The sequence below is a fragment of the Apteryx mantelli genome, chromosome 8 (assembly GCF_036417845.1).
Source record: "Apteryx mantelli isolate bAptMan1 chromosome 8, bAptMan1.hap1, whole genome shotgun sequence".
NCBI classification, from domain to species: domain Eukaryota; kingdom Metazoa; phylum Chordata; class Aves; order Apterygiformes; family Apterygidae; genus Apteryx; species Apteryx mantelli.
Window position 1 is genome coordinate 10,286,965 of NC_089985.1, and position 23,634 is coordinate 10,310,598.

Sequence of the window (23,634 nt, forward strand, 5' to 3'; positions counted from 1 at the left end):
ACTGGACCAAAGCTATAAACAAACATTCCAGTTTGCCAAACCCACGGATTACTAACAGCTCCGTTTAATAGTCAGTTAAATTGTCATCTGGAGTTTTACATAGTGTTACAATGTTTTTGTTTTGTTTAAAACCATTTTTTAAAGTAATCCTGAAGGGTTTTGTGTTTCTTGCCACGTGGCTATCCCACCCTAAAGCACCCTACTTTCAATCTACAGTAGTAAAACGTCACATTAGAGTTTTAATAGAACATCAAGGAACATGAATTGTAGCCATCTTTTTAAAGAAAAGGACCAAACCATCTTTATATGTGAAATAACTGCACGACAAGTAAAAGGTAGTAATGCTATTACAGGGGTACGGGTGCAGCAAAGAAAACAGAATAACCCAGAGGTTCATCTCAAGTGAATAATCACTCATTAATTCAGAAATAAAACAAGGAGAGAGGGCAGGGGGATGAGGGAGATTGTGGTTGGCAGCCTGCAAAATGCCAAGAGACTAAGAGAGAAAATACTGTGCAAGATCCAGTCATGGCTCTCTGGCACGCAAAGAGACTGTGCTCACCCAAGCCAAGTGATCGTTCCTGCACAGCATCACTCGAGGACAGCATGATCTAGTGGGTGCAGCGGCATGTCATGGGTTGGTGGACGTTGAGGCCCATTTGGGCAACGCTTTTGCCAGACGACCTTGGATGAATCGCTTTCCCCTCACCCTTAGTGTGCAAACATCTGGCCAGCCTGTTAGGGTGGTTCATCTCCCAGCCCCACGAAAGGCAAGGACAACGGATCCTCCCCATAAACAGCATGACACAAATAACTGCTCTGAGTGGCAAATGGGGATTTACTATGGGAAAAGACCATTGGGCTGCATGACTCTTGCAGATTGCTGCTTCTGGCAATCTCCTCTGTAGCCAAGGTGGTTTTGAGTCTCTTGAGCTAATTTCACCTCTGAGATTGGATCCGGGGACCTAGAGGAACCACAGTCTTTTCAAGAGTAACCTGAACAGAGCATTGGAGGACAGCAAGAGAGAAAACCATTCTGGCTGGGAGCTGGACAAGACGACCTGGGAGAGCTGGTCTCTGGGGAAGAGTCAGGCTCAGTGGCTGACCAGCTCTTTTGAATGACCATGCAAGTGCTTTGAAATGCAAGAGCGGAAGCAGAATGGAAATATCTGCAAAGCCCATCGTAAATCTTGGGCCGGACTAAAAAGTAACCTAGACAGGTGTGAATGTGTGGAGAGTCTGGAGCGTGCAGGGTTTTCTTGGCAGCTTTCACAGGGAGTGGCTGGCAGACTGTACCATTCCCATCTCTGCTGCTGCACCTAGTAAGTCATAAAAGAGAGGAGTCTGCTACCGAAAGGAAAACAGTCTGTGTTTCATATAAAGGCCACGTAAGCGGTATTACTTGGTGAGCAACCAACTTGCTTCTGGGCCAGAGCAGCCTTCATTCAAGTATCCTTCCAAGATTTTGAGCAGAGGTGCCCTTTGCCCATCCCTGGATGGCTGCCCGGTTGAAAGTTAAAGTTGTCTCGGCATCTGCTGGAAGAAGCGAGAGGATAAACCAAAGTATCTTGGCCAAGATTCCCTGGGGCTGAAAGGAGAAGGAGCAACAGCTGAATACAGAGCACCTGCCCACCCATACCTGCAACGCACCCAGGAGCAGGTTTGAGCCCTGCTGTCTGATGTGTCTTGAGACCCTCCGAGTGGGAATTGCTGGCCCTGAGAGCCAGGCCCCCATGCTGCTCAGCTGGGACGTCAGCTGGGCAGGGCGAACAGAGGGGCATCCAGGATACTCGCCGTCAGGAGTGGTGCTTCCTTCTCCGTATCGGCACCGGTGGGCAAATGCACACGGAGACAGCGCCGGTCCTGCTCTGAGCCTCATGCCGCGGCAGCACCCGGCAGCAGCGGGGCAGGTCATCTGGGATTTAAGAAGGAGACACTTGTGACAGGAAGCCAAAAGGATCCAGTAGGCTTCACCTCCTTTCCTGCAACAAGCAGGCCTTTGCCTGGTGATCTTTGCCAGGCACATTCATTACACAAATGCCACTCAGACTTCCAGGTAATACTGACTGCTAGTGACTGCTCCCACCGGCTCCCTGGTCAAGGCCAGTGCATCTAAATGAGAGATTTGTCAACGAGAAAAAAGAAGAGCAAAGCACTGTTTTACTGTGCAAAGAGCAGAAAGACACTCTCCACGCACACTGAATTGCTGTTGTGCAAATACTGTGATGCAGCACTGTTAGCTGTGACTGGCCGTGGACCACAACAGCCTTGCTCCCAACACAAAGCAAATATTCAAGCCATGGCCTTGGCAGGTAGCAAGAGGAATGAGGCAGAAAATCGTAAGAGACAGGCTGAAGATTGCTCCTGCCAAGACTGAAAAATGAAAAGGAAATTTTGCTCTGAAGAGGCATCATAAAAAAATCCCACTGTAGGGCTTCTGGTTTGTCCAGATCAAAGATGCACAGCTGACAAGTTCAAAGATGCCTCCTCTACAAAACAGACTTCTGCAAGCAAAAGCAGGACGCTGAAGCTAAAATGAAGCCATTTGCTGCCTCCCACACTGCCCGCGGTAACAAGGTTTCGGAGAAGAGTTTGTCCTGAACTGAGCTCGGTGTCCCAGGACCACCTCAGTTCTCCAGTTTAAAAAAAGGAGTCATTGGTGATAGCTACAGATGTGAGTCTAAATACGGGAAAGTACCAACTCCACAAGCCTGTCCACCGTCACCCATTACATCAACCCCTTCCAGGTACCAGGACCAGAACATCTGGGCAACACGCCCGAAGGGAAAGCTGGCAGCCCTGAGGTCCCAAAGACCACCTGGACCTGCAGAGCTGGAGTCTCTCTTCAAATGGGCCTGATTTGCCCCTCAGGTGACTGTCCTGAAATCACTTTCCCCACGTGGCACTGGATAAAAATCCTTCGACTTCAGGCTCCCCGGAGGCAAGATTTCCGGAGGCTCTCTGGGGGCAGTGCCACGCGGCGGTTCGACAGGCAGCCACTCTGCAGGCTAGCGAGCGGGGCCGCGCTTTCAGCCGCGTGCAAAGCGAGCAGAAGGGATGGGGGTGCACAGCAGACAGTGCCTGGTGCAGCGTGGGAATGTAGATTTGGCACAAATTCGCTGGGGCCATGCTACGCTAGGCTCCTCTCGCTACGCAGAGCTGGGGCTATACCATAGTTAAAGAGCAGCTAATACTGAAGACAGCCTGGCTCATGCTGTCTAGGTACTTTTGTCTTTGTCGGAGCTCCCCTGAACAGTAGTTACTGCTTAGAAATCTTTATTATGGTGTATGAAAAAAAAATTTGAAGGAAATTTTAAGTTAACTTCCTAGGAGTTTGGTCCCACAAGAAAAAAGTTCAGGAAGGTCAACAGGGATGTCCAGCTGTCCACAGGCCCTCTGAGATCAAGCTGCATTTGACCTGGAGGACTCTGCACCTCTGAGCAGATACAGGATTCGACGACACAAGACCAAACCAAAGGAGATGTGCTCACTAACGCCCCTCTCCCCGACTCTCCTCCATCTGACAGCACCAAGCCAGCCCTGCCCGGTGACGGCGCACAGCTGCTGAGGGTCTCATCTGGACCTCATGCTTTACAACTGCAAAAAAAAAAAACCCTTTTGGCTGCACGATGGCCGTTTTGCTCAGAAATAACCATTCGAGGAAAGCATTTCAATCTAACCTCTATGCCCAGCCCTCATTGTTCCAACCCTGAATTAATTGAGCCGCTGCATTTATTACTCCCGACTGGGAGCTGCTCTCCCTTCCTGGCTCTGCCACCATGTTTCTTCGGTAACTGGTGATCCACCGGCCTCAGCACTGGCTGCCGCAGCCAGCGGAAGAGGAAGGGGAACCGAGCGTGGAGAAAGGGCTCTGCCCTCCCAGACTGCTCTCTCCGCAGTTTGCATCCACCTCTGCAATTTGAGGAACCTCTCGGTAAAAATGAATAAAATAAACCAAGAAAACTGGGTCCCACAAGACTTCTAACTAGAAAGGCTTTTGGCCAAGTTGAAGAAGATTCTAATACTGAGTCCTGCACAGAGCAGTCGTTTCTCTCCCTGGTCCAAGTTTTTGTCTCCAGAAATGCCAGTGACACCCTCCCCCCACCACTGAAGGTCCATATATAAAACCCTCACAAACGCCCTTGGGAAGGCCAGCGTGAGAGTGGGTGCCTGCAACCCTCAGTAGTCTTTGTCACCATAGTCATTGTAAAGGACGCTTAGTGTTTGCTCTTCACACGTCTTCTTGAGGTCCCGGCTGAGCTCTGCCCAGTTGAGCCCGTAGGGCTTGATCTCACTGTAGCGGCAGGCGAGGTACTTGAGCGACGCGCGCTGGAGGCTGATCTTGGGCTCCTGCAGGAGGCCGTTGCACCAGCTGCTGAGGTCCCCAAGCTGCGAGAGAATGAGGCCAGCTTTCCTGCAGCGAGGGCGAGCGGGGGGAGAGGCCAGGGACAGCGAGGGGGCGGCGATGGAGAAATGATGGGGAGATGGCAGGAAGGACAGAAAGAGCGTATGAGGAGAGAAAAGCAAAGGTTAAGGACACCGTGACAGCTTCTCGAAGGAAAAAAGAGAGACTAAGAGTCAGGCAACACGGAGAGTCGCGGAGCTGACACAAACCACACAACAGACAGGCACCAATGCCTGAGAGACGGGGATCCACCAGGGATCAGGAGGAACGGCGGAGCCGGGTGGGGGGGGATACACCGACCCCGCGGCAGCGCTGCAGGTCTAAGTGCACACAGGAGCTAACCATACCAACACCAGAGGTACCAACACCACCACGGCATTGCAGTTCCTGCTGCACTCGTCTTGGGACTCATTTTATGCTTCCCCACTCTGTCCCCCCCTTCTTCTTCCACCTTGGAAACCTGCATTGTCCCTGCCACAAGACCAGGTTTGCTAAGGATATAGTGAGGGGACAGAGAGTCACTGCTGAAGCTGTGAAACCCCCTACGCCCCTTGGGGAATAGTAGCATGAGAGTTGTATAGGGATCATCATCATAACAGACTCAAATGGCATCATCTGTCACTACTGAAGCTATCGGACCCCAAATAACAGGATGGAAAAGCAGGAGCAAACAGCATTGCAGGCAGTGCTTATAACTGAGGGAAGAAAAAAAAAAAACACTAGAAGTCATCTGCATGATGTTTTGGGCCAGTCTGGGCAGGGGTGACAGGCATGTAGCTGCCTGTGTCTTCTCTGCGAAGGGCATGCATTACGTGTCCGGCAACAGTGCTAGTCACTCATGGCTTCACGCAGGATGTCCCAATGAACACGGCAGGAAGGGCAGGGAGAAGGCTAACAGGCGGGGAGTGTCGCTCCCTTGCCAAAGGGTAGGATATCCTGCCACTCGAGTAGGACATGATGGAGACTAAATGCATGGTCCTGAGGACCAGTGTGCCAAGACATCGCTGAGTGCAACTACGTACAGACTAGCTTAAGGTTGTGCTCCGTAAGTGACACGTGTAGGACAAAGAGATGAGCACGAGACTATCAAGGCAGCAACTCTTTACAAAACCAGTGTCGCAAAGGACATCCCTTCCCAGAACTGACCAAAAGAAGGGAAAGAGGGAGAAAGCAATTCAGAAAAAAACATTCAAAATATCATGCCTGTCATCTGTATACATCTGACTTGTGGGTCTGTATGGAAGGCTGAAAGTCAGCTGAAAATTATGAATCTTATAAGATACAAGTACAATGCATGAGACTCATGATGTATGATTTATAAAGTTTAGTAACATACTTTCAGGAAATGTCTTACAGGAGAGCATGCAAGATAGAAGGAACATATTAAGGCATACAACAGGAGTTTGATGCTAAAAAGCTCTGAGAGAGCAGGTGATGTGGTGAAATGTCCCACTTTTTGCATAGGATTTTGCATCTTCCAACTGCAGAGAACAAAACAAGGAAAACAATGTTCTTGCAGTTGCATCTGGTAAAGAGTTCCTTGTCAACCAGCCTACACCCTGACTGCATAAACCAACTGAGAAGAACTAGGAAAGAAGGTCAAGTGGTAGACAGAGAAGACATCCAGGAGGAATCCATCTTTAGCAGAAGACAGATATGTAGCACCCCCTGGGCAACACAGCCTTGGTACAGGCTTGTTCTGATAATGGGGAAGTGCTAAATTATCAGCCCCTCGTGTTGGATGAGATACTGGAACAGCTTAGATCATCCTGGTCAAATATTGCCTAAATTGTGCTCTCTTCTTTCATGTTTTTCTCTTGGAGAATTGCACTTCTCATGTTGGTATCAAGAACAACACTTTATTCAAATAAAACACATTATGCTCATTTTAAGCTTGTCTAGCACTTCAGGTGATCACAAGGGAATCTGGCAAATGTGGAGGTAATGGATCCAAATAATGTATCTTGCTGACATGCCTGGAAACCCAGACAAAAGTTTAAGTGTCCCAAGAGCTGGAATAAGTTTCCTAGTCAGCTTCAAGGTCAGTTTGTGGGTTGGCATAGTCAGGTAAAAGAAGACACATCCCTTTGGTGTCTATAACTCAGCATCCACTCAGCACAGCGCAGGCAGTGGAGACACAAATCACAATGCTGGGGAAAAAAAACCCTCTTTGTCACATTTTCTGTTAGATAAGCAGGGTTTTTGTGTGGACCACATGGCTGGTTTGACAATTCAAGGGTATGTGTACTGAGCCTGGAAGAGCTGCTTGGAGAGATGTGAGGTGGGACTCCAGGCCCAGCAACAGCCAGCCTCGGTTTTCCTGAAGAGGAAACCCTCACGAGGTCCATCATGGCGTGGATGATCCTAGCACAACTCACTCCTCACTAGCAGGCTTCAGATGGCCACAGCTCAGAGGGGCTAGTTTGGAGCCACCGAGAGGCTGTGCTGCTCCGAGGCCTTGTAACACCTGCAGCCCGTGGGCTCACATCCAGAGCACCTCTGTACAGCGCAGCAGAAAGACACAGGGGTTTAGTGCAGCGCTGACACTCCAGATAGTGACAACCAGTCCAGACCATCCACCACCCAAGCTGGCCAGGTCTTCCAGTCATAGGAAGGTAGTAGATCTTGGGCTGTTCACCTCCGTGCCTAAGTGAGGTGCTATGATGCCTCTCTTCCTCCAGCATCACAGGTACTGTCATAGGAAGGTTGAATATGATCCTACAGATTTTGACCTAAAGCCCATAGAAACCAATAGACTTCACTAGACTTTGGATCAAATCCTAACTGCACTTGTTACTTGCTGGAAAATAACTTGTCTTTTCCTCCATTCCCTCTCCTCACACAAAGTATGGGGCTCTTTGCAGCCCTCCTCTGACTGAAAGGGAGCAACACGCTTCCCTAACCCCAGGCAAGTTATCTGCGTGCACCCTTGCCTCCTTCGATCCAACAACCAGCATCGCTGAGAAGGCAGATGAGCATGCCACGAGTGAGCGGAACCAGGGACACGGCATAGCGGGATGGAGGAGGAGTAGCATGGTAGAGTCAGAGTAGCGTGGGTCCATATCCAGGACTTGAAAGGAGCATCAGCAACAGTCAAACAAACACTCTGTCTGCTGGCTAAATAATGTCATCTGCAAGTGATTTGTCCTGTCACCACCAGTCTGGATGCTTCGCCCTTGCAGACGATCAAACAGGAGGTCTGCTTTCCAAGATTTGTCATCACCAGAACCCACTGCAGCTGCCTAAATGTTTCTTTCCAAATAGCGCGAGCTGCAAACACTTCATCAGCAACTTGCGTCATCCCATCTTAAATGCTCCAACATTTCCAGAGGGTAGAATTAACCCTCTGACTCGTAGATTCATGCAGCAAACAGTAACGTTTAGGCAATTCAGAGCTGATGATCGGTGGCATTTCTTGTCGCTCTGTGCCAACGTATCTCTGTCTCATGGAGGCAGCTTCTGCCCCATATTCTGCTCAGTCCTTGGTCTCCTCACTGGTGCAACGAGCAGCAACAGCCTTGGCGATGGCAGCAACTGTGTGACGAGTCCAGCCTGTCACTTAGGAAACTTATCCACTCCTCATACAAACCATCACAACAGATGTCAGATGGTCTGTGCAAATCAGTGCTGGATTTCACATGTGGAAACAGAAACAGAGCTGCATCACAGCAGCTGGGCTCGAGATGAAGGTGAGACATAAGTCCAAGCTTGCTGGTCTTACTCAGCAATCATGGGAAAGAAGTAACCCTGGGCAGGAGCCTGCAGGAGCCTGAGCCTTTTACGGCAAGTCTTGGACTCCAGGGACCTATCTCCACACGCTATGTTGTCTCTACTGAGCTTGAGGCACTGCCTCAAAGAGTTTAGGTTTCTTAGAATGTAAGTGGGAACAAGGGAAAAGTGGAGAGATCCCAGCTTTGTCCAGGACTCAGAGCAAGGCTTCTGAGGAGCCCTGGGGAGCTAAGAAACGCTTGGAGGTTTCCTCGCCAAGCTGAACTAGGGGTGTCACCTAAGAGACATTAAATATAAGATTTTTAGAGAGCCACCAGCTATTTGCTGAGTCTTTCTGATGCCCCAGCAGAGGTTTTGAGGATAGAAAAGGTAAAGGAGATCTCTGATCTTCTGCTAGAAATCCACAAGTGATCACCTAGTTCCCTCTGCAAAGTGGAGAAGAGGATATAAACCACAGCCCTGGAGAAGCAGGACTGGAAGACAGCTAGCGGTGAGGCTGGGGAGAGGAAACGTGGCATGTGGGGTAAGGGGCAGAACCACGCATCAGTCCACACAATCTCCCAGCCCAGCTACCTAATCTGAATGGGAATATCCATGTCGCCGGGAAACCACCCAGACAAATGCTCATATCGAAGGACTTGGGAAGAAGCAAACAAGTTGGCTGCTGCTGCGGTCACAGGGCATGAGGCATCCCCTCCCCAGCTAGCCAGGGGGGCCCACCGTGAGCTGGAGGAGCTCCTGGGGAGAGGACGCAGTGCTCTCGCAGGAGGGCCAGAACTGTCTCACCCAGGAAGGGCACAGTGCAACTTCCCCCAAAACCTGCCGTGGCACCTCAGCACTGCCCGGGCACAGAAAACACTTCTGTCTCTGAGACCGCCCTACACGACCAGAGGAAGTAATCAAAAGGCAGCAACACACAAGCAATTCAGAGCCAACATCAATCCACTGCCCGCCCTGGACCACAAGTTCAACGCACAGAGCTGAATTTAAGTCGAACCAAAGCCTAGGAAAAAGGAGGAAAGCTAAGTTTGACCTTGGCCTGTTTCAGCACTTGTACATGTGTTTGCATGCACAATTTTATCCATCAGCTTCCACAGCCAAGCTTTTCTTTGTCACCTTCTCCAGCAGGCTTGAAGACACAACCACCTCCTTGTTCCTTCACCCCTCAATCAATGCCCATGGCCCCTCTCAAGCAAAACTCTCCAACCACATTCCCTTCCCTTCTCACCTGCAACAACCTCCATTACACATAGGTGCACCGTTTATTTTTTCCAAGACTTTCTGCCTTTTTGCCTGAGGCAGCAGCTACTGAGGGAAAAGCAGAATCCCTTCCCTGGCCCCTTCCCTCCCTGCAAGGCAGGAAAGGAGCAGGCCAAATTCCAGAGACAATTTAGGGATGGTGGGATAGCAGAAGATGATGGGTTGACAACAGCCCACCATCTTCCAACTTGTCTAATATTTATAATCCTTCAAGGGTAAGAGAAGATGGCTGGATCCCAAGCATTGCACAGCATCTAGCAAAACAGGAACCACACTGTGAGACTCTAAGCAATATCATCAGACAAATTCATGTGTGTTGGGTTAGCAGGTCCGCCTAACTAGCCAACCCAGTTCCTGAGCATACCTGGGCCCCAGTTCGTCTTCACAGCGCCAGGTGAACTCTCCAAAGCTCTCGTAGTGCTGGTTGTAGTGGTAAAGGACACGGTGCAGGCTGGGGGAACCCAGATCCAGCAGGGTATTGTAGGCTGTTTGCTGCTCCTTGCCACTGGTATAGCCATTGAAGAGGTTGTAGATCTTGTCTGCTATTTCTGGACAGAAGGACAGAGGAGATATTCACAGGGGTATGTGAAAAAGGAATGGACAAAGCCCGTTGGGATAGCGCCCGGCTTCAGTTAAACCCAAGAGACAAACCTTCTGTTGCTTTTATCAGAGCTAAGCTTTCTCCCCCCAGGATATAATTTACATCATATCAATAGGTATCTTCTCCCGCTGCCCTCCAACCCAGCCCTTAGCACCCATGCAGCACCTGGGGCCATCTCAGGTGAAGAAGGTCTTGCAGCAGGGCCACAAGATGTGAGCAGAGATGTGCTGGAAGGGGGATCTCCTTATTGCAGTTCCCAAGCACCACCCATGCCGGGGGCGTTCGGCCTTGGGAGTGCGGGGGGAGTCCTGCAACAAAATGCAGGAACACAGATTCGGGCTGGTCCTGAACTCCATGCAGGGCCTTTCCAACCCACGGCTCAGTCAGGTCTCCATGTCCAGCACAACAAAGCTGTTTCCTAGCACTCTCTTTCTACTCAACTCAGTCAGTTCTGCCCACAAGCGTGAGACCTCAGGTCAGAGTGGCTGCATGCGCAGGCAGCGCCTTCCAGCCCCTGCAGCTCACCTTGAGCTTTCACATCATCTACTACAGGACAGGGGGTCTTGACCGTCACGTCACTGGACCTGGAGCGTCTCCCTGTGTTATCAACTCCCCAGAGCGTGAACCTGGCGGAGAAGGAAAGCAGTGAAGATCTGGGCAGAGCAAGGGCTCCTGAGCCCTTCACCTTCCTCCTGCATTCCCGCCTTGAGCCGGACAGCTTTGACCCTACTGGCACATGCAGCGTGCTGTTCGCACCCACCTTGCAAGCACCTGGGGAAGCACGAAACAGCCCCGTTGAGCGGGTGCAGAGCCCAGCGGTCCCAGCCTCTCCCCCCGCGGCGCTGGCTGAGGGGAGGCTGGCGTGGCAGAGCATTTGCACGCAGAGCTGGGTGAAGCTCACCCAAGCACGGCATGGGGCAATGCAAAGGCACCCAGCACCAGGACCAAGAATGAATGAACATGAGCAATAACATTAGGAGGTGCCAACCAGAAACATCAGCATCGTGCTCACGGTTAAGAGCAGAAGCGAGGGCACTGCAGCGTGCAAGAGGTGGCGGAGGAGGACAACTCACATGTAAGTGGTGTCGGGCTCCAGGCAGCGAACGATGAGGGAGATGGTGGAGGACAGCCTGTCGGGCACTTGGGCCGGCATCGCGCAGGGCGACTTGGCACCGGAGATGATGTCGTCTACAAAGCTCAGCACCGTCTCTAGGGAGAGAGGGGAGGACGCACCACAGGTGACTATCCAGACACCCCGTCCCCTGGAGCCAAAACGAGCTGCCAAGGGAAGGCACCGAGGCTGGGAGCTGGGCAGAAAGGGCTGTGCCCACTAATGTGCTGACTGCTGCCAATGGGGACAGGGAGCTGTTTCGGCTGGGACACATGCAAACTGGGAGGCCATGAGGGAGAAGCAAGCACCCATCCCACCCTCCCCAGAGAGAACCGGGTGCTGCCGGTTGGTTGGGAGCCCCCACTCACCGGTCTCCACCTTGGAGTGGTCCATCCTGTCGGTGACTTTCTCCTGGCGGAGGAGGTAGTCGACAATCTGCACCCCGATGGGCGGCTCTGAGTGCTCCCACTCCAGCACCACCAGGGTGCTGCTGGGCTCATGCACAGTGGACAGCCGCAGGCTGGGGGGCAATGCCAGCTGGTCAGCATCTTGAGAGGGGAAGGTCTGCCAGCCGCCCTGCCACCCACCCAGCCCACATTTATGGCCTCCTTTCAGAAAGGTGTCAAAGCCATAACGCACGAAAGCAGAGGAGGAAAGGACAGAAGTGACTCCCTCTCTCCTACCCCTCCTGGCTCTGGGCATACCCGGTCCCTCAGTGTCTCCCTGGGCTCCTTCCCTGAGGTTGCTCTATCAGGACAGATCCAACAAATGGTCCCCAATCCACAGCTTAATCTAGAAAAGACGCTGTGTCTCTGCACCCTCTGCCTTGGGTCCAGGTCCCCCATCCGCCTGCCTTGCTGCCCCCCACCACGTTGTGCCACCACGCCACTGGGAACGGCTCCATCCCGTGGCTGGGGTGCTGGGGAAGCCACTGCCATCGCCACCTCCTCCGGGACCCAGCGCACCTCACGTTGCGCGAGGAGGGCCGGCTGGGCGCGCTTGGCGACCTACATGGGGTGCGGGAGAGGCGCGCAGGTGGGCAGCCCGTCGGCCCCGAAGGCGCTCGAGTCGCACCGGCACCAGTCCTCGATAACGTCCCCGCTCCCCGAGCACCACAGCGAGCTCATGGTGGCCTCCTGCAAGAGCTGGGAGGGAGGAGAAGGTGGTCAGTGCCGGGCGGGCAGGAGCCTGGTCCCATCCCACCACCGCGCAAGCAGCTCCTCACCCGCTGGGTCTGGTTGTTAGTGACCAGCTCGTAGATGGGTGCTGCCTTGGTGACCTCAAGCAGGATGGGCTCGGTAGGCGTGTCGGGGCCGGAGCTGACGTGGCACAGCGGGCAGGATGAGGGGCAGCGCCCTCTGCTCTGGCACTCCATCCGCACGCCGGCTGCCATGCGCTTGGTGCCTGACTCGGAGAGGCTGGCGATGTACTCGGGGAAGGTGAGCACCTTAGGGTCTCGCTCTCGCTCCTCCGACTCGTCCGATGGGGAGTTGCCTGGGGAATGGGGAAAGACGGGTGTAAGGGTGGACTCTGAGCCAACAGTAAGGTGATGCAGGGGGGCTACCGTGCCGCCTTGCTCCCAGGAGAGCAGGCTTTAGGGGAACGGCACACAGAAACCCCCCTGGCTCTGTAGAGAGGAAATGCTGACAGGTCTTGGCACCTGGACCCTGCTACTGCAAGTAGCTTCGTCTCCCTGTGCCTCATTTTCCCCAGGCCCGGACCTTCCCCAGCTGCCTTTACCCAATGCCTGGCACGCCGGTGGACAGACTGTCCCTGCATCAGCTCCGGTCCCCACGAGAGGGAGCCTCCTTCTTGCAGCTGGAGGCTCACGGAGAACTCGCCTGGGCTCCTTCCTCCCTGCCCTGCGCTGAAGCCCTCCACCAAAACCCTCTGCCAAAACCCTTTGGTGCTAAAGCTCTTCCTTGCCAGCCTTGGCACAGGAGCCCTCTGCCCCTCGAGCCTGCAAGGGATCCTTTCTGCCCTTTCTGGATTGCAGCTGATTTCTTTACTTGACTCTTTCAGCTCCCAAAGACCCACTGTCAAACCCAGCAGCTTGCGGGCAGTGACACACAAAAGCATGTTGAAAACCAGGGCAATTCGGTTTCAGACTAGGCCATACAGCAACTATGTGGACTCAGCCCCCCCCTTCCCTCCCTTCTGCAGAAGGCAGAGGATGATAATCCTGATCATGAGCTATTTGGGGTTTTAGGAAGGAACATCTCACCCACTGACTGATTCAGCTGGTTTCGGACCCATCTACACGGTATTGTTTGGGTCTTTACTGTCGCCAATGGGATAAAGCAAGCTTCCCAGTTTTACAAGTGGCGTCTCCAGCACCAGATATATAAGCGTTACTGGGTGTACCCTGCCAGTGGCCTGCCTGTGGGCAGTCATCACTTCCCAGGGTGGCTGTGGTCTGCTTTGAAACACAAGCCCATCGCGCACAGCACACTGCCACTACTGCTTTTGAACAAAACTGTACGAAATGGACCTGGAGGTTCACAAAATGCGTGTTGTGCAGGCTAGGACCCCCTCGCCAGTCAGCTCCCCCTACCTCTTGCCTTTCTCGATGTCTCAGAGACCTGTCTGTGCAAACAGAGCCAGCAGTAGCCACAAGCGTTCGTAGGCAGAGGCTTACACAAGCACAGGGAGTGGGAGGAATAAGCCTTTGAGACACAAAGACCTCAAATCCATGCTCTGGCGGCTGTTGTCTACACGCAGCAGCATAGAAATACTCCTTGAATGCATATTTCCAAGCATCTCAAGGTGCTCTGAACGGACTCCATAGCTTGGACAACCCACACAATGCCACCAAGACCTTCTCCAGTCCCCTCCTCATACCTGTGCTTGGTTCCCACCGCGAGAAAGGGAGTGTTCTCATGGTTCAAGCCTGGCTCCTTGGGTCTGTTTGTCTTTTGTCTGAACCAAAGGGAAGGGATGGAAGGAGTCCATGCTCAGACAGAGGAGAGGGGCTTTGGGACAGGACAGGTGGCCAGAGAGCTTGGGAGAGCCCGTCCTTCTGACTCCCCTGCATGCTGGGTCACCCAGCGTGGCTGGCCCCCCACACCCTACTCTCTCTCATAGTTCCTCCGAAGAAACAATCTGTTATACTGCTGTGCCAGGCAATGCTGTCCATGTCTGAAGTGTGTGCTCCAAAGACATCCTCCTGGCCCTGGGACCTCCTAGCCTTCCTTTCAGTTCGGGTCATGCTCTTCTGTTTGTGGGCTGCCTCCAGCTAAAGAGACAGGTAAGGCAGAGACATCTCTGCCCTGCCTAATCCCTCGGGGATTTTGAATAATGTACTAAGCCGCATCTCTTCCTCCCTGAACAGTTCAGAGCCCCTAATGAACTGTCAAGGACCCTGAGGCTTTAAGACATAGTTGCTGCTTATTGTAGCCTCTTTACTCCTGCCACGTCCTTCTCCTCGTAAATCAGCCCCAAATGGGCAGAGATATCCAAACGGAACAGCTCCAGCATAGTCCTACATCACGTGAACCAAGTGGACCAGGACATCTAATAGCCTTGCTGGCAGGACCTCGAGCACTCCTACAGCCTCTCTGAGATGCCTCCCATGACACAGCACAGACAGGGTCGTTCTGCAGTGAAACACTGTGGTAAGAAGGTGGCGTGGAGTTGGAGCAAGGCAAATTGTCTGCATCCTTTTGTATTTAGAAAGGAAACAAAGTTTGATGCGCACTAATGCTGAGCTGTCTCCAGGCACCCGACGGACCGATGAGCTGCTCTCACAGGAAGGGGAGCAGTGCCAGGGGAACCTAGCACCATCCGCAAAGGAAGAGGCAAGTGGCAACGCTGGATGAATCATCTCCTTGGCGCATCACAGGCATTTTTGAAGGTTTTTCCACCTTGAGATATAACAGCTACTCAGCAGAACTGGGATCCCCTGAGAGCAACACTGGCTACTTTCCCTTGCAGAGGAAGGGGATATGCTGGTACCCCAAATTGCTCCTGAGCAGGAGATCTGCCTGCACAGCAGCTCACAGACTTACAGCTGGGGTGAGGTCTTTGCCGCGGGGGAGGAATGCTTGAGCCAGTTGTCTGAAGGAGTTAATCTCACTTCTGCCCTGCAAAGTCAAATGCAGCCTCGTCCCACAGCTCTTGGGGGCCACAGAAGATAGGGAGCTTCCTACAGAACATGCAACAGAAATGCCATCACGGGCCACAGGAGGCAGGGGGAGGTCCAAATTCAAAGCCTCAGGTACCAGGACAGGTAGCAGCTGATTCGTCTCCCATCCTGCAGTGAGCCGTGAGGCACATCAAGCCCTCCTGCCAGCCTTTCATGGCCAACGTGCCTCACAGCAAAGCCCAAGGTGATCCGACGCAGGACTCTGCAGCGAGGAAGGGAGCAGTCAGCTCACACAGGGTGCGGCAGCAGATCCACGCTGGCCTGTGTGCAAATGGCAGGGATGGAGAAAGCCTTGGAGCGGATCATCGAGGGAAGACACAGCATCTCCATCCGTGGAGGTCTTAAGAACATGTTGCCCAAATGCCTCTGGAGACAGTTTGGGCAAAGCTGCCTGGCTCTGCCGCTCAGCATCCCTCTCCACTGCAGACCTCCAACTTTCAGGTGAAATCAAGGCTCAGTGACCTCATGCGAAACCAAATCCTGCCCGTGCCTGGAAGAAGCCCCTTCTGGGCCCTCTCTCCCAGAAGCCAGCAAGGACGGGAAGGGATGGAGGGGGGCCAGGGAGCAGCCAGGCATGCTGGGGCGCACAAGCACACTTACAGGGCTCTGTCTTCATGCAGAGCTGTGAAGCTGGCAGACACTTTACTGGTTCAGCAGTGGCAGCCTCCGCCGCCAGCACGAACAGTCGGTATTAATTTTAGAAGAGAAACCAATTAAAAGATAACAGGAGAACATATGAGAACATATGCTCTGGTTAGCAAGAATCTAAGTGTTCAAAAAAAACATGACCCCCAGCTATAGCAAAGGAAGTTTGGGATCGTTTCGAAAGCCCTGCAAAACCATCTTTCTAATGAGCAGCCCTCACTACAAGAGCAGTTGAGATGGGCCGGGCAGGTTCACGTCAAGGAGGAGTGGGGCCTAACAGTGCCGGCCCGCACTGGGCTCTCCCCTTCAGGGCATGTATATGCATCCACAGCAACCCTCATTGCAGGCGGAGCATGGCACTTCCACCCAGGTGGTTGTGGATGGAGTAAAATAGCAACTCTTGAAAAAATATTCAGCATCTATCTTAAATACATGCAACCCCAGGGGAGGCAAGGCAAGCCCTTGTGGAAATGGCCTTTGCAAAAGAAAATGCCATGGGAAGTCTCATCACAGGGAGCCTTTGCAAGACACCTTGTGCTAGCAGGGATATTCTCCAGAAGCGAGCCCGCTGCTGGAGCTGCCACAGTCCCGTCACACACTTGGCTGCCTGCCTGCCCTCAAAGGCCCCGAGCGCACTCGGCAAAAGATTTGCAGCAGTAAAGGATTGTCATGGTCTATGCTTTTCTGAGCTCTAAGCAACGGTGGTGATGCTGTGTGCCACTGTAGTCCCTGCAGTCTGGCACCGAGCAGGTGGCGTGGGCAGGGTAGCAGGGCTTGGCCCTTCGGTAGCGTTCAAGACCTACGTATTTTTGAATGATAGGCAAGGAGCAGTATAACCATTTGACATGTGGGAACGCTGAGAAGGAAGAAGTGCTTCTCCTGTGGGTTCGAGGCAGGTCCGTCATGTCACAAAGACCTTCCACACCGCACCCTGAGGCTGTGAGCCGTTTACTACTTGCCCGTTCTACCACTGGTCAGTAGAGAAGTCTTCTTTCCTGATGTTAAGCCCCAAAGCCTTGCGTGGGTGGCTGCAGATGGACTGTCTGCCCTGCACTCGACTACGAAGCAGGGAGCTCCAGGAGAAGGGAGGATCCTTCTCCAGGGCAGTGGGAGCACGGGCAACACATCCAGGAGCGCCTGGAGAAGAGAACTTAAGTCCAGGACTGGCTAGGGAGCAAAGATGGAGTCTAGGCATCCAGGGATCTAGGCTGCAATCCAGCAAACATAGTTTTCCTTCTTATTTTGCTGGGTCAGTGCCAGGTGGCAGAGGGCAAAGGAGGGTGTTGGGGGAAGGAAAGTCCTTGGCAAAAGGAGCGGGCGAGCTGGGGGCCTGGCTAAGCCACTGGCTGGCACGCTGCCTTGCATCTCACTTTGAACAGAGGAGCTGACAGATCCTTGCCATTTAAAAGAGAAAAGCATTGATGTTGCTTGGCGGGAGCGTCTCCGATGCTCACGCAGCAGGAAATACTTTGGCACGCCGCACGGGGGAGAAAACAGGCATTTTGTGGCAGATGAAAAGGTAGGATTTGCGTATCGTTTCTGTGCCCCTAGCTAGTGACTGCCCTGCTGCTGCGAGCCTTGATGTGCAGAGCGGTGCTTCCAACCCAAGAGCCCTGTCAAAGGATAGAAAACATCCCTGTCTTTACGCCAAAGAAAGAGAGAGCAGCATTCGGCCTGGTGGGACATATGGAGATGAGGACTAGGCAGGCTGGTGGGGTTGGAGGGAAGCCGAAGGATGCCCAGGCAAACCACAGTGGAGAACATCTACTGATCTTTCCAAATGTCTCCTTAGTTTTCTCCCCAGTCCGCGGCTCAGAGCTGGCAGCAGGCTGCGAATGGGAGTGGGCAGAGGCAGGAGCGCTCTCGGGCTCTTTGCTCTCCGCGCTCTGAGGAAAATGCTCTGGAGACTCCTAGCAGCATCTGCCCTCCAGTCCCACCTGGGGACCACATCTTAGGACCGTCGCCCCGTGCCACGCTGCCTGCCCTGGAGGGTTATTGCCGGGGCGAGAAGACCTGGCGCCTGAGCTAAAGAAACGATCAGTCTCTATCTTGCGCCTTGCGGGAGAACCTCCTGTTTCAAGGTACTGTAGCAAAACAGGCCAGCGATAGCCTATCTCCGAGACTCCTGCAAAGAAAACAAGGCTGTTGTTAAACAAAAAGCAGGGTGCAAGAGCATTGCTTTGCTACCCCATAGAGCTGGGAATGGATCACTTTGGGCTAGCTGCGAATTGCAGCTTAGCACGCACAGAGGGAAAGCAGAGGAGCCCAAGAATGATTTGTCTCTTGCAATTTCTCAATCGATAACCAACTTCTGACTTTTGCAAACAAAAAAGCAAAGGAGGGAAAGTGGCAGGTGCCAGAGTGAAACCGAAATGTGATATTGTGGGTGGAAAGAGACTGCCAGACCTGAAAAGTCTCCAAGCAGGAAAATCAAAGAGGAGGAAATTGCAGGAGGAAAAAAAGTAAATACAATCAAAAGATGGTACATCTGGAGACAGCCCACAGCAGAACAGCGGCGGGTTTGTACTCTTGCAGGTGGGCTCGGGAAGAGGGCCAGGCTCCACGAGGGCTGAATCCACAGGATCCAACAGAGACTCGGAAAGGAGCGCTTCCCGCAAGACAGCCCCGGAGAGAAAACAAACGTCTTTGCGGCTGAGGCGCAGCACGACCAGCGCAATATTCCGGTGCCAACACCAAGCATTACGGAGCTTCACGATGAAAACGATCTATCGGGTCACGGTGACTTTGAGCTGCAAACGGCAGCTCCCTGGCTGCACGCAGCCGTAAACACCCCGGGCGGGACGCAACAAGCCAAAGCCACCTCCGGCCCTGCAAAGCGACAGCTCCGCTCCGCGATAACCAGCGTCCAGGCTTGGGAGACAGCTGCAGGGAGCGTGGCGCCATCCCGAGCGAAGCGACCTCTCGAAAAGCGCCTGCCGAGAGCCCACGTCCTCGGCCCTGGAGCGCCAGAGCCATGCTGGGGAGGGGGAAGAAAACGAAACATCTCCGGGCTGCTTTCCAAAGGCCCAAACGAGAGGAAGGCGCCAGCGATGTCCAAGGACAACCGGGCGTTCGGCTCCCTCTGCCTTCGGAAAGCTTCATGCAAACCACTCAAAGGCCAACGAGCCGTCACCAATCTGCAAAGCCCCCTAAACGCAGTCTGCCGGGGGCTGATGCCTGGTCACTTGATGCCTGGGATTTCCAAGTTTTCACTGACGCGCGTTACTTCTAAAGCACATTTCAAATGCCCGCTTCTCGACATCAAAGTCGGTCTCGGCTCAGCACCCAGGATCTGCCAACCGCCCTGGCTGGCTTTTAACAGGCAGAACAAAGCAAGTACCTGGCTCCTTCCCAGCTCCCTGCTTCCTTGAGCCGTCCTGCCCAGTGACCAGTTCATAACTGGTTTCGAGACATTAAAAGCAAAGCCCTGACAACCTGGGAGAAGAAAACACATTACACAGGGAAAAAAGAAAAAAGAAGTCTGGCTCCAGGACACAAGTGGAATAGCACAGATATGGAAGAGACAAAAGAAAGGAAGGAATAGGATTAAAGACAAATAACAGTTAAATCCAGAATTAGGCAGCACGGCTTGGCGGGATTAATGCATTTGTCTTTCATCTCCCTAGGGACTGGGGTATTTGTGGCCTAGACTAAAGCCTACTGCAGCCCATGGGAGTCCTTCGACCACTTCAAAGGGCGTGAGAGCAGGGTATAAATAAGAACGAAATGAGGAGCAGCCCTTACGCTGGGCTCAGCACTTCCCCCGTTACGCCGAGGGCAGCACAGCCCAGCGCAAACCCACCTTCGGCTTCGTGCAGCCCCAGGGCTATGAGCCAGGGAGGAGGTGGGCACGCAGGAGGGGATCCGTGCACGCTGGGGGAGCCTTCCTGGAGATGGGCTCCTACCTTTGCTGATGTCCTCGTACTCCAGCCAGAGCTGCCGCTGGACCTGCCTGTTGGGGTACCAGATGGAGCAGGACTCCTCGAAGCCGTACATGGCCTCCTGGATGTAGTGGTTGCCAAACTGGTCCAGCAGAGCCACGAAATCTCCGCGGGAGGTGGCTCCATCCAGGGAGTGGAGCGCATTGCTGAAAGCTGCAGAGGATACAGACGGAGATGCTCAAATCCCAGGGGAGCCCCAGCCCGAGCCCTTGCCACCCCATACACCCCTCGCTTGCAACGGGGAACGAACCTCTGAGCCCTCCATCTGCCAAAATAAGGCTGTATTTCCTCTTGCCTCCCCTCTGCGCTGGGGAACAGCCATGACAACGCTGCCCTTTCTTTCCCAAGGACCCGACGCAGCATTTCAGCAGTGAAATGCCTCAATTCATCCAAATTGCCCCAAGGGTAAAACTACCCACCCTCCTGCCCTCTCCAGCAGCTACAGCCCTGCACCCTCACCCTGGGAGATGGTCAGCTGGTTGAGCCGGACGTGGTACATGACGGACTGCACCTTCCAGTGCTGCAGGAGGGGGTATCCGGACACCTCGCTGAAGTTCACCATCCCTGCCAGAGACACGACACCACGGCTTCAGCACCACCGGTGCCCAGGCCAGGATTGCACCCACGCCAAGTCCCCTCCGCTCTCTGGCCCCACAGCTACCTTCAACCTACGCAGGAGCATTTCACCAGCACCCTCCCCATCTCCTGCAGCCTCCGAGCAAAGATGCCCAGCTCCACCTTGCCTTGGGCAAAGTAATCAGCCAGCGGGGTGGGAACAAGCATATATGTGTGTGTGTGCGTGTGTGTGTGTGTGTGTACCCATGGGGGAAGGTGGTGCCGTATTTGGAGAAGGGCTGAGGGTCAGCTGCTCCCCGGCAATTAAAATCACAGCTTTAAAGGAAAGCGTCCAGGCTCGTTTCTTCTCGCAGTCCCAGGCTCTGCTTCTGAAGCTAACAAGCTGCCTTCCTCCATCGCCTCCTGCTTCCTTCCCAGAGACTGGTCCCAAGACATGCCCAGGTGTGTTAATTATTTTGCTAATGAGCACGGTGCTTTTTAATGAGCCGTTCATCAGCGCACGGCCGGCTGGGCCGGTCCACGTGTGCTGCTGGTGGCGGTGCTGCGGGGACAGCCGTGTCCCACGTGCCCGGACATGGCTAAGGGGGAGGCTGTGGCTGGTGCCGAGCGGCGCAAGTGCACGCTAGGGAAGTCATGGGCCTCCAAATGCCGGTGCAAAGCTCGGGCAGGACTGGACAAGGCCAGAAAGCCTTTGGAGAGGGCCTGGATGTGGGTCAGCACCCTGGTGTTACGCAGGGCAGACACGGGGGCGACCGCAGCGGCCGGTGGGATGGAAGCAGAGAGGTAGGGTAAGGCCAGAAGCTGGGAGAAGGGGAAAGCTAGCGGATGTGCCAGCTCCAGCATGCACACTAGTATTAACCAGGACCACTAGCACCTTCTCCTCCAAGCAAAGAGACCCCGTTCTCTGGCCATTTAATTGTGCATTGCCACAGCCAGAAATTCATGGAGAAGAGGCCTGGAAAGGCCCCTGGGTGGCCGCTTAGTCCTGCCCCTCCGAATCAGCCCCAGGAGTTCAGGAGGACAATAAAGTGCGTCTCCTCCGTAACGAGGAACGAAGGTGGGGGATAAGGCGCCGTGCGCCTTGCAGTGCCTCTTCCGTCGGTGCCGGCTGCTCCCGACAGCTTTAAAGTGCTGCTCTTCCCTGCAAAGTGTTTATGCAAAACCAGCCCTTCCTTACTCAGCAGCTCTGCCTCTCGTGTATTCAGAGCAATACCCAGATCCGCTCACTGACAAGCAGAGATTTTACTTCTTCCCTCTCTTTTTTTTTTTCTTAATCAGCCACAAAAAGCCAGCAGAGCAGGGGGAAATGAATAGGGTAATTTGCCGGCTTCTGCCTCGTCGACATAATTGCCAGCGAAGCTCCAGTCCCGCCGACCCCTCCACGACGCTGAGGCCGTGGCAGCACCGCCTTCGTTGCATCTGTGCCACCATGGCAACGGCCGCAGGGACGAAAAGCAGGGCCTCTTCGAGGTGGGCTCAACCTCCGGACTCGGCATCCCCGAACCGGGGAGAGCCGGGCCCGAGGGATGCTCATTCCCGGGAGGCAGGAGGGAAAAGGCATCACCCACCCAAGGCAGGAAGGCACCGGGCGAGTGCACAAGGTCTGGGACAAGATCACCCTGCAGAAACCTTACAAAATACCTACATATCCATACCGGTTATTTAAACGCCAGATAGCTGCCTGCTGTCCTCAGCCATTGCAACCAACAGGCCAGCCTCAGAAACAAGCACCAAGGAAATAAAGGCTATCTGGGAATGCTGGCAACTGGGTGGGAAAAAGGGAAATTATTTAAGGTTGTCTAGGAACCCATGAGCCTCATTTCTCATGGCCTGCAACGCTCTGTTGGGACAAACCAAGATATTTTGGTTCGGTTGTGACAGGTTTTGAATGCTTTGTTACCCCGGCGAAGAGTTTCTGATTTGGAAATCAAATGCAAGGCATTTGGAAAAAAAATGCCTTGAATAAACAAAAGCCTTTTTATAAATATCTGCTGGATACTTGAGCTTTTATGACACAATTAATTTATGGCTCTTCCTCACTCAGTCTCTCGTCCTCTTTCCCGCAAATGGACAATCTGGCAAAAGACAGCCCCATCCAGGCAACGTTACAGACTCCCTCCACTTGCAGGTGGCCAAAAACAATTTTGTGGGAAATATATTGCCTTCCTCTTACAGATGTCGCTACAGGTGAGCGAGGGAGGCTAAAGCCAGATTAGATAAATCAGACAGGAGCCCGGCCTGACTTTTTCGGACTGCTTGGGAAGGCATCTTCCGTGAGGGATGAAGGCTGAAGCCAGGCGTGCTGGCGGCAGGGACGGGGTGAGAGGGCCCCAAACGCCGCTGGGCTCACTCACCGGTGAGGAACTCGGGGTCGGGTGTGGGGTCCGAGAGCTCTTCTTGGCACTGGTTTTCCAGCGGCACCGTGGCCACCACCAGCCCATCCGGCAGCTGCTGCTCCAAGCCCCGGGCAAAGTTGTTCTGCCTGGAAATTCATTGCAGAGAGGAAGGCAGGGTTTGAGGAAAGGCAACCCTCCCGGGATCTTCTGATCTGACCAGTAACACACCCCAAAAACCCAATGCAGCACCAAGCCCGCCCTGGGACATCCCCTTTACAGAGGCACCTGCTCTCCACGGAAAGCTTCAGAAGCAGAATTGCCCACCAGCCTCCTGAGGTCCTGCCAAGCTCGAAGGACCAGGCAATCTCTCGAGGCTCCAGACAGGATGGTGAGGGCTAATCCTGCCAGGGGTCATCTCCTGACACCCCTGCTCACCTGAATGTCCCTTTGAGCACCTGCCCCGCTGCCACCTCCTTGGAGTGGTTATTGTAGCCATAGAAGATCTCCCCAAAGAGAGTCTGGTTCATGGGCAGCTCCCGGGTCTCCCCGCAGTCTCCTCCCTCAGGGCACGACTCCGAGATGAGCTGGCACGACCGCCCGTCTATGCCCAGCTTGTAGTCCTCGATGCACCTGGGAACGCAGCAAGAGTCCTGCCATCAGGCCGCAGCCCCCAGGACCAGGGACTCGGAGCCACCCCACCGGGGACCCCGGGAGTGGAGTAGACCCTCCCTAACGCTGGCTGCAAGAGCCACCACATCCTATGAGCTTGGGTACAACTCCTCAGCAGCAGCACCCTGTCTCCTCCTCGCCCTTGCTCAGCTGGGCTGTCACTGGTTCGGGAGCCCGGGCTCTGCGGTAGCGCTCGGGAGGCAGCTCTGCTGCTCGG

At 53.8% G+C, this 23,634-nt stretch overlaps 1 protein-coding gene across 1 annotated transcript in view; it reads right to left on the reverse strand.

The window, feature by feature from the left end:
* Positions 1 to 46: 46 nt before the first annotated feature.
* The window catches only part of ASTN1 (astrotactin 1), a 71,670-nt gene continuing 48,082 nt past the window's right edge, over positions 47 to 23,634 (reverse strand). The window contains exons 13-23 of the mRNA XM_067300419.1: positions 23,184 to 23,378; positions 22,767 to 22,894; positions 20,296 to 20,400; positions 19,801 to 19,989; positions 12,332 to 12,600; positions 12,118 to 12,251; positions 11,475 to 11,626; positions 11,069 to 11,204; positions 10,521 to 10,621; positions 9,759 to 9,942; positions 47 to 1,915 (exon numbers count right to left, since the gene is read on the reverse strand). Of these exons, the coding sequence (XP_067156520.1) occupies positions 1,912 to 1,915; positions 9,759 to 9,942; positions 10,521 to 10,621; positions 11,069 to 11,204; positions 11,475 to 11,626; positions 12,118 to 12,251; positions 12,332 to 12,600; positions 19,801 to 19,989; positions 20,296 to 20,400; positions 22,767 to 22,894; positions 23,184 to 23,378 (1,597 nt within the window). The 3' untranslated portion in view covers positions 47 to 1,911. The remainder of the gene's footprint in view (positions 1,916 to 9,758; positions 9,943 to 10,520; positions 10,622 to 11,068; positions 11,205 to 11,474; positions 11,627 to 12,117; positions 12,252 to 12,331; positions 12,601 to 19,800; positions 19,990 to 20,295; positions 20,401 to 22,766; positions 22,895 to 23,183; positions 23,379 to 23,634) is intronic.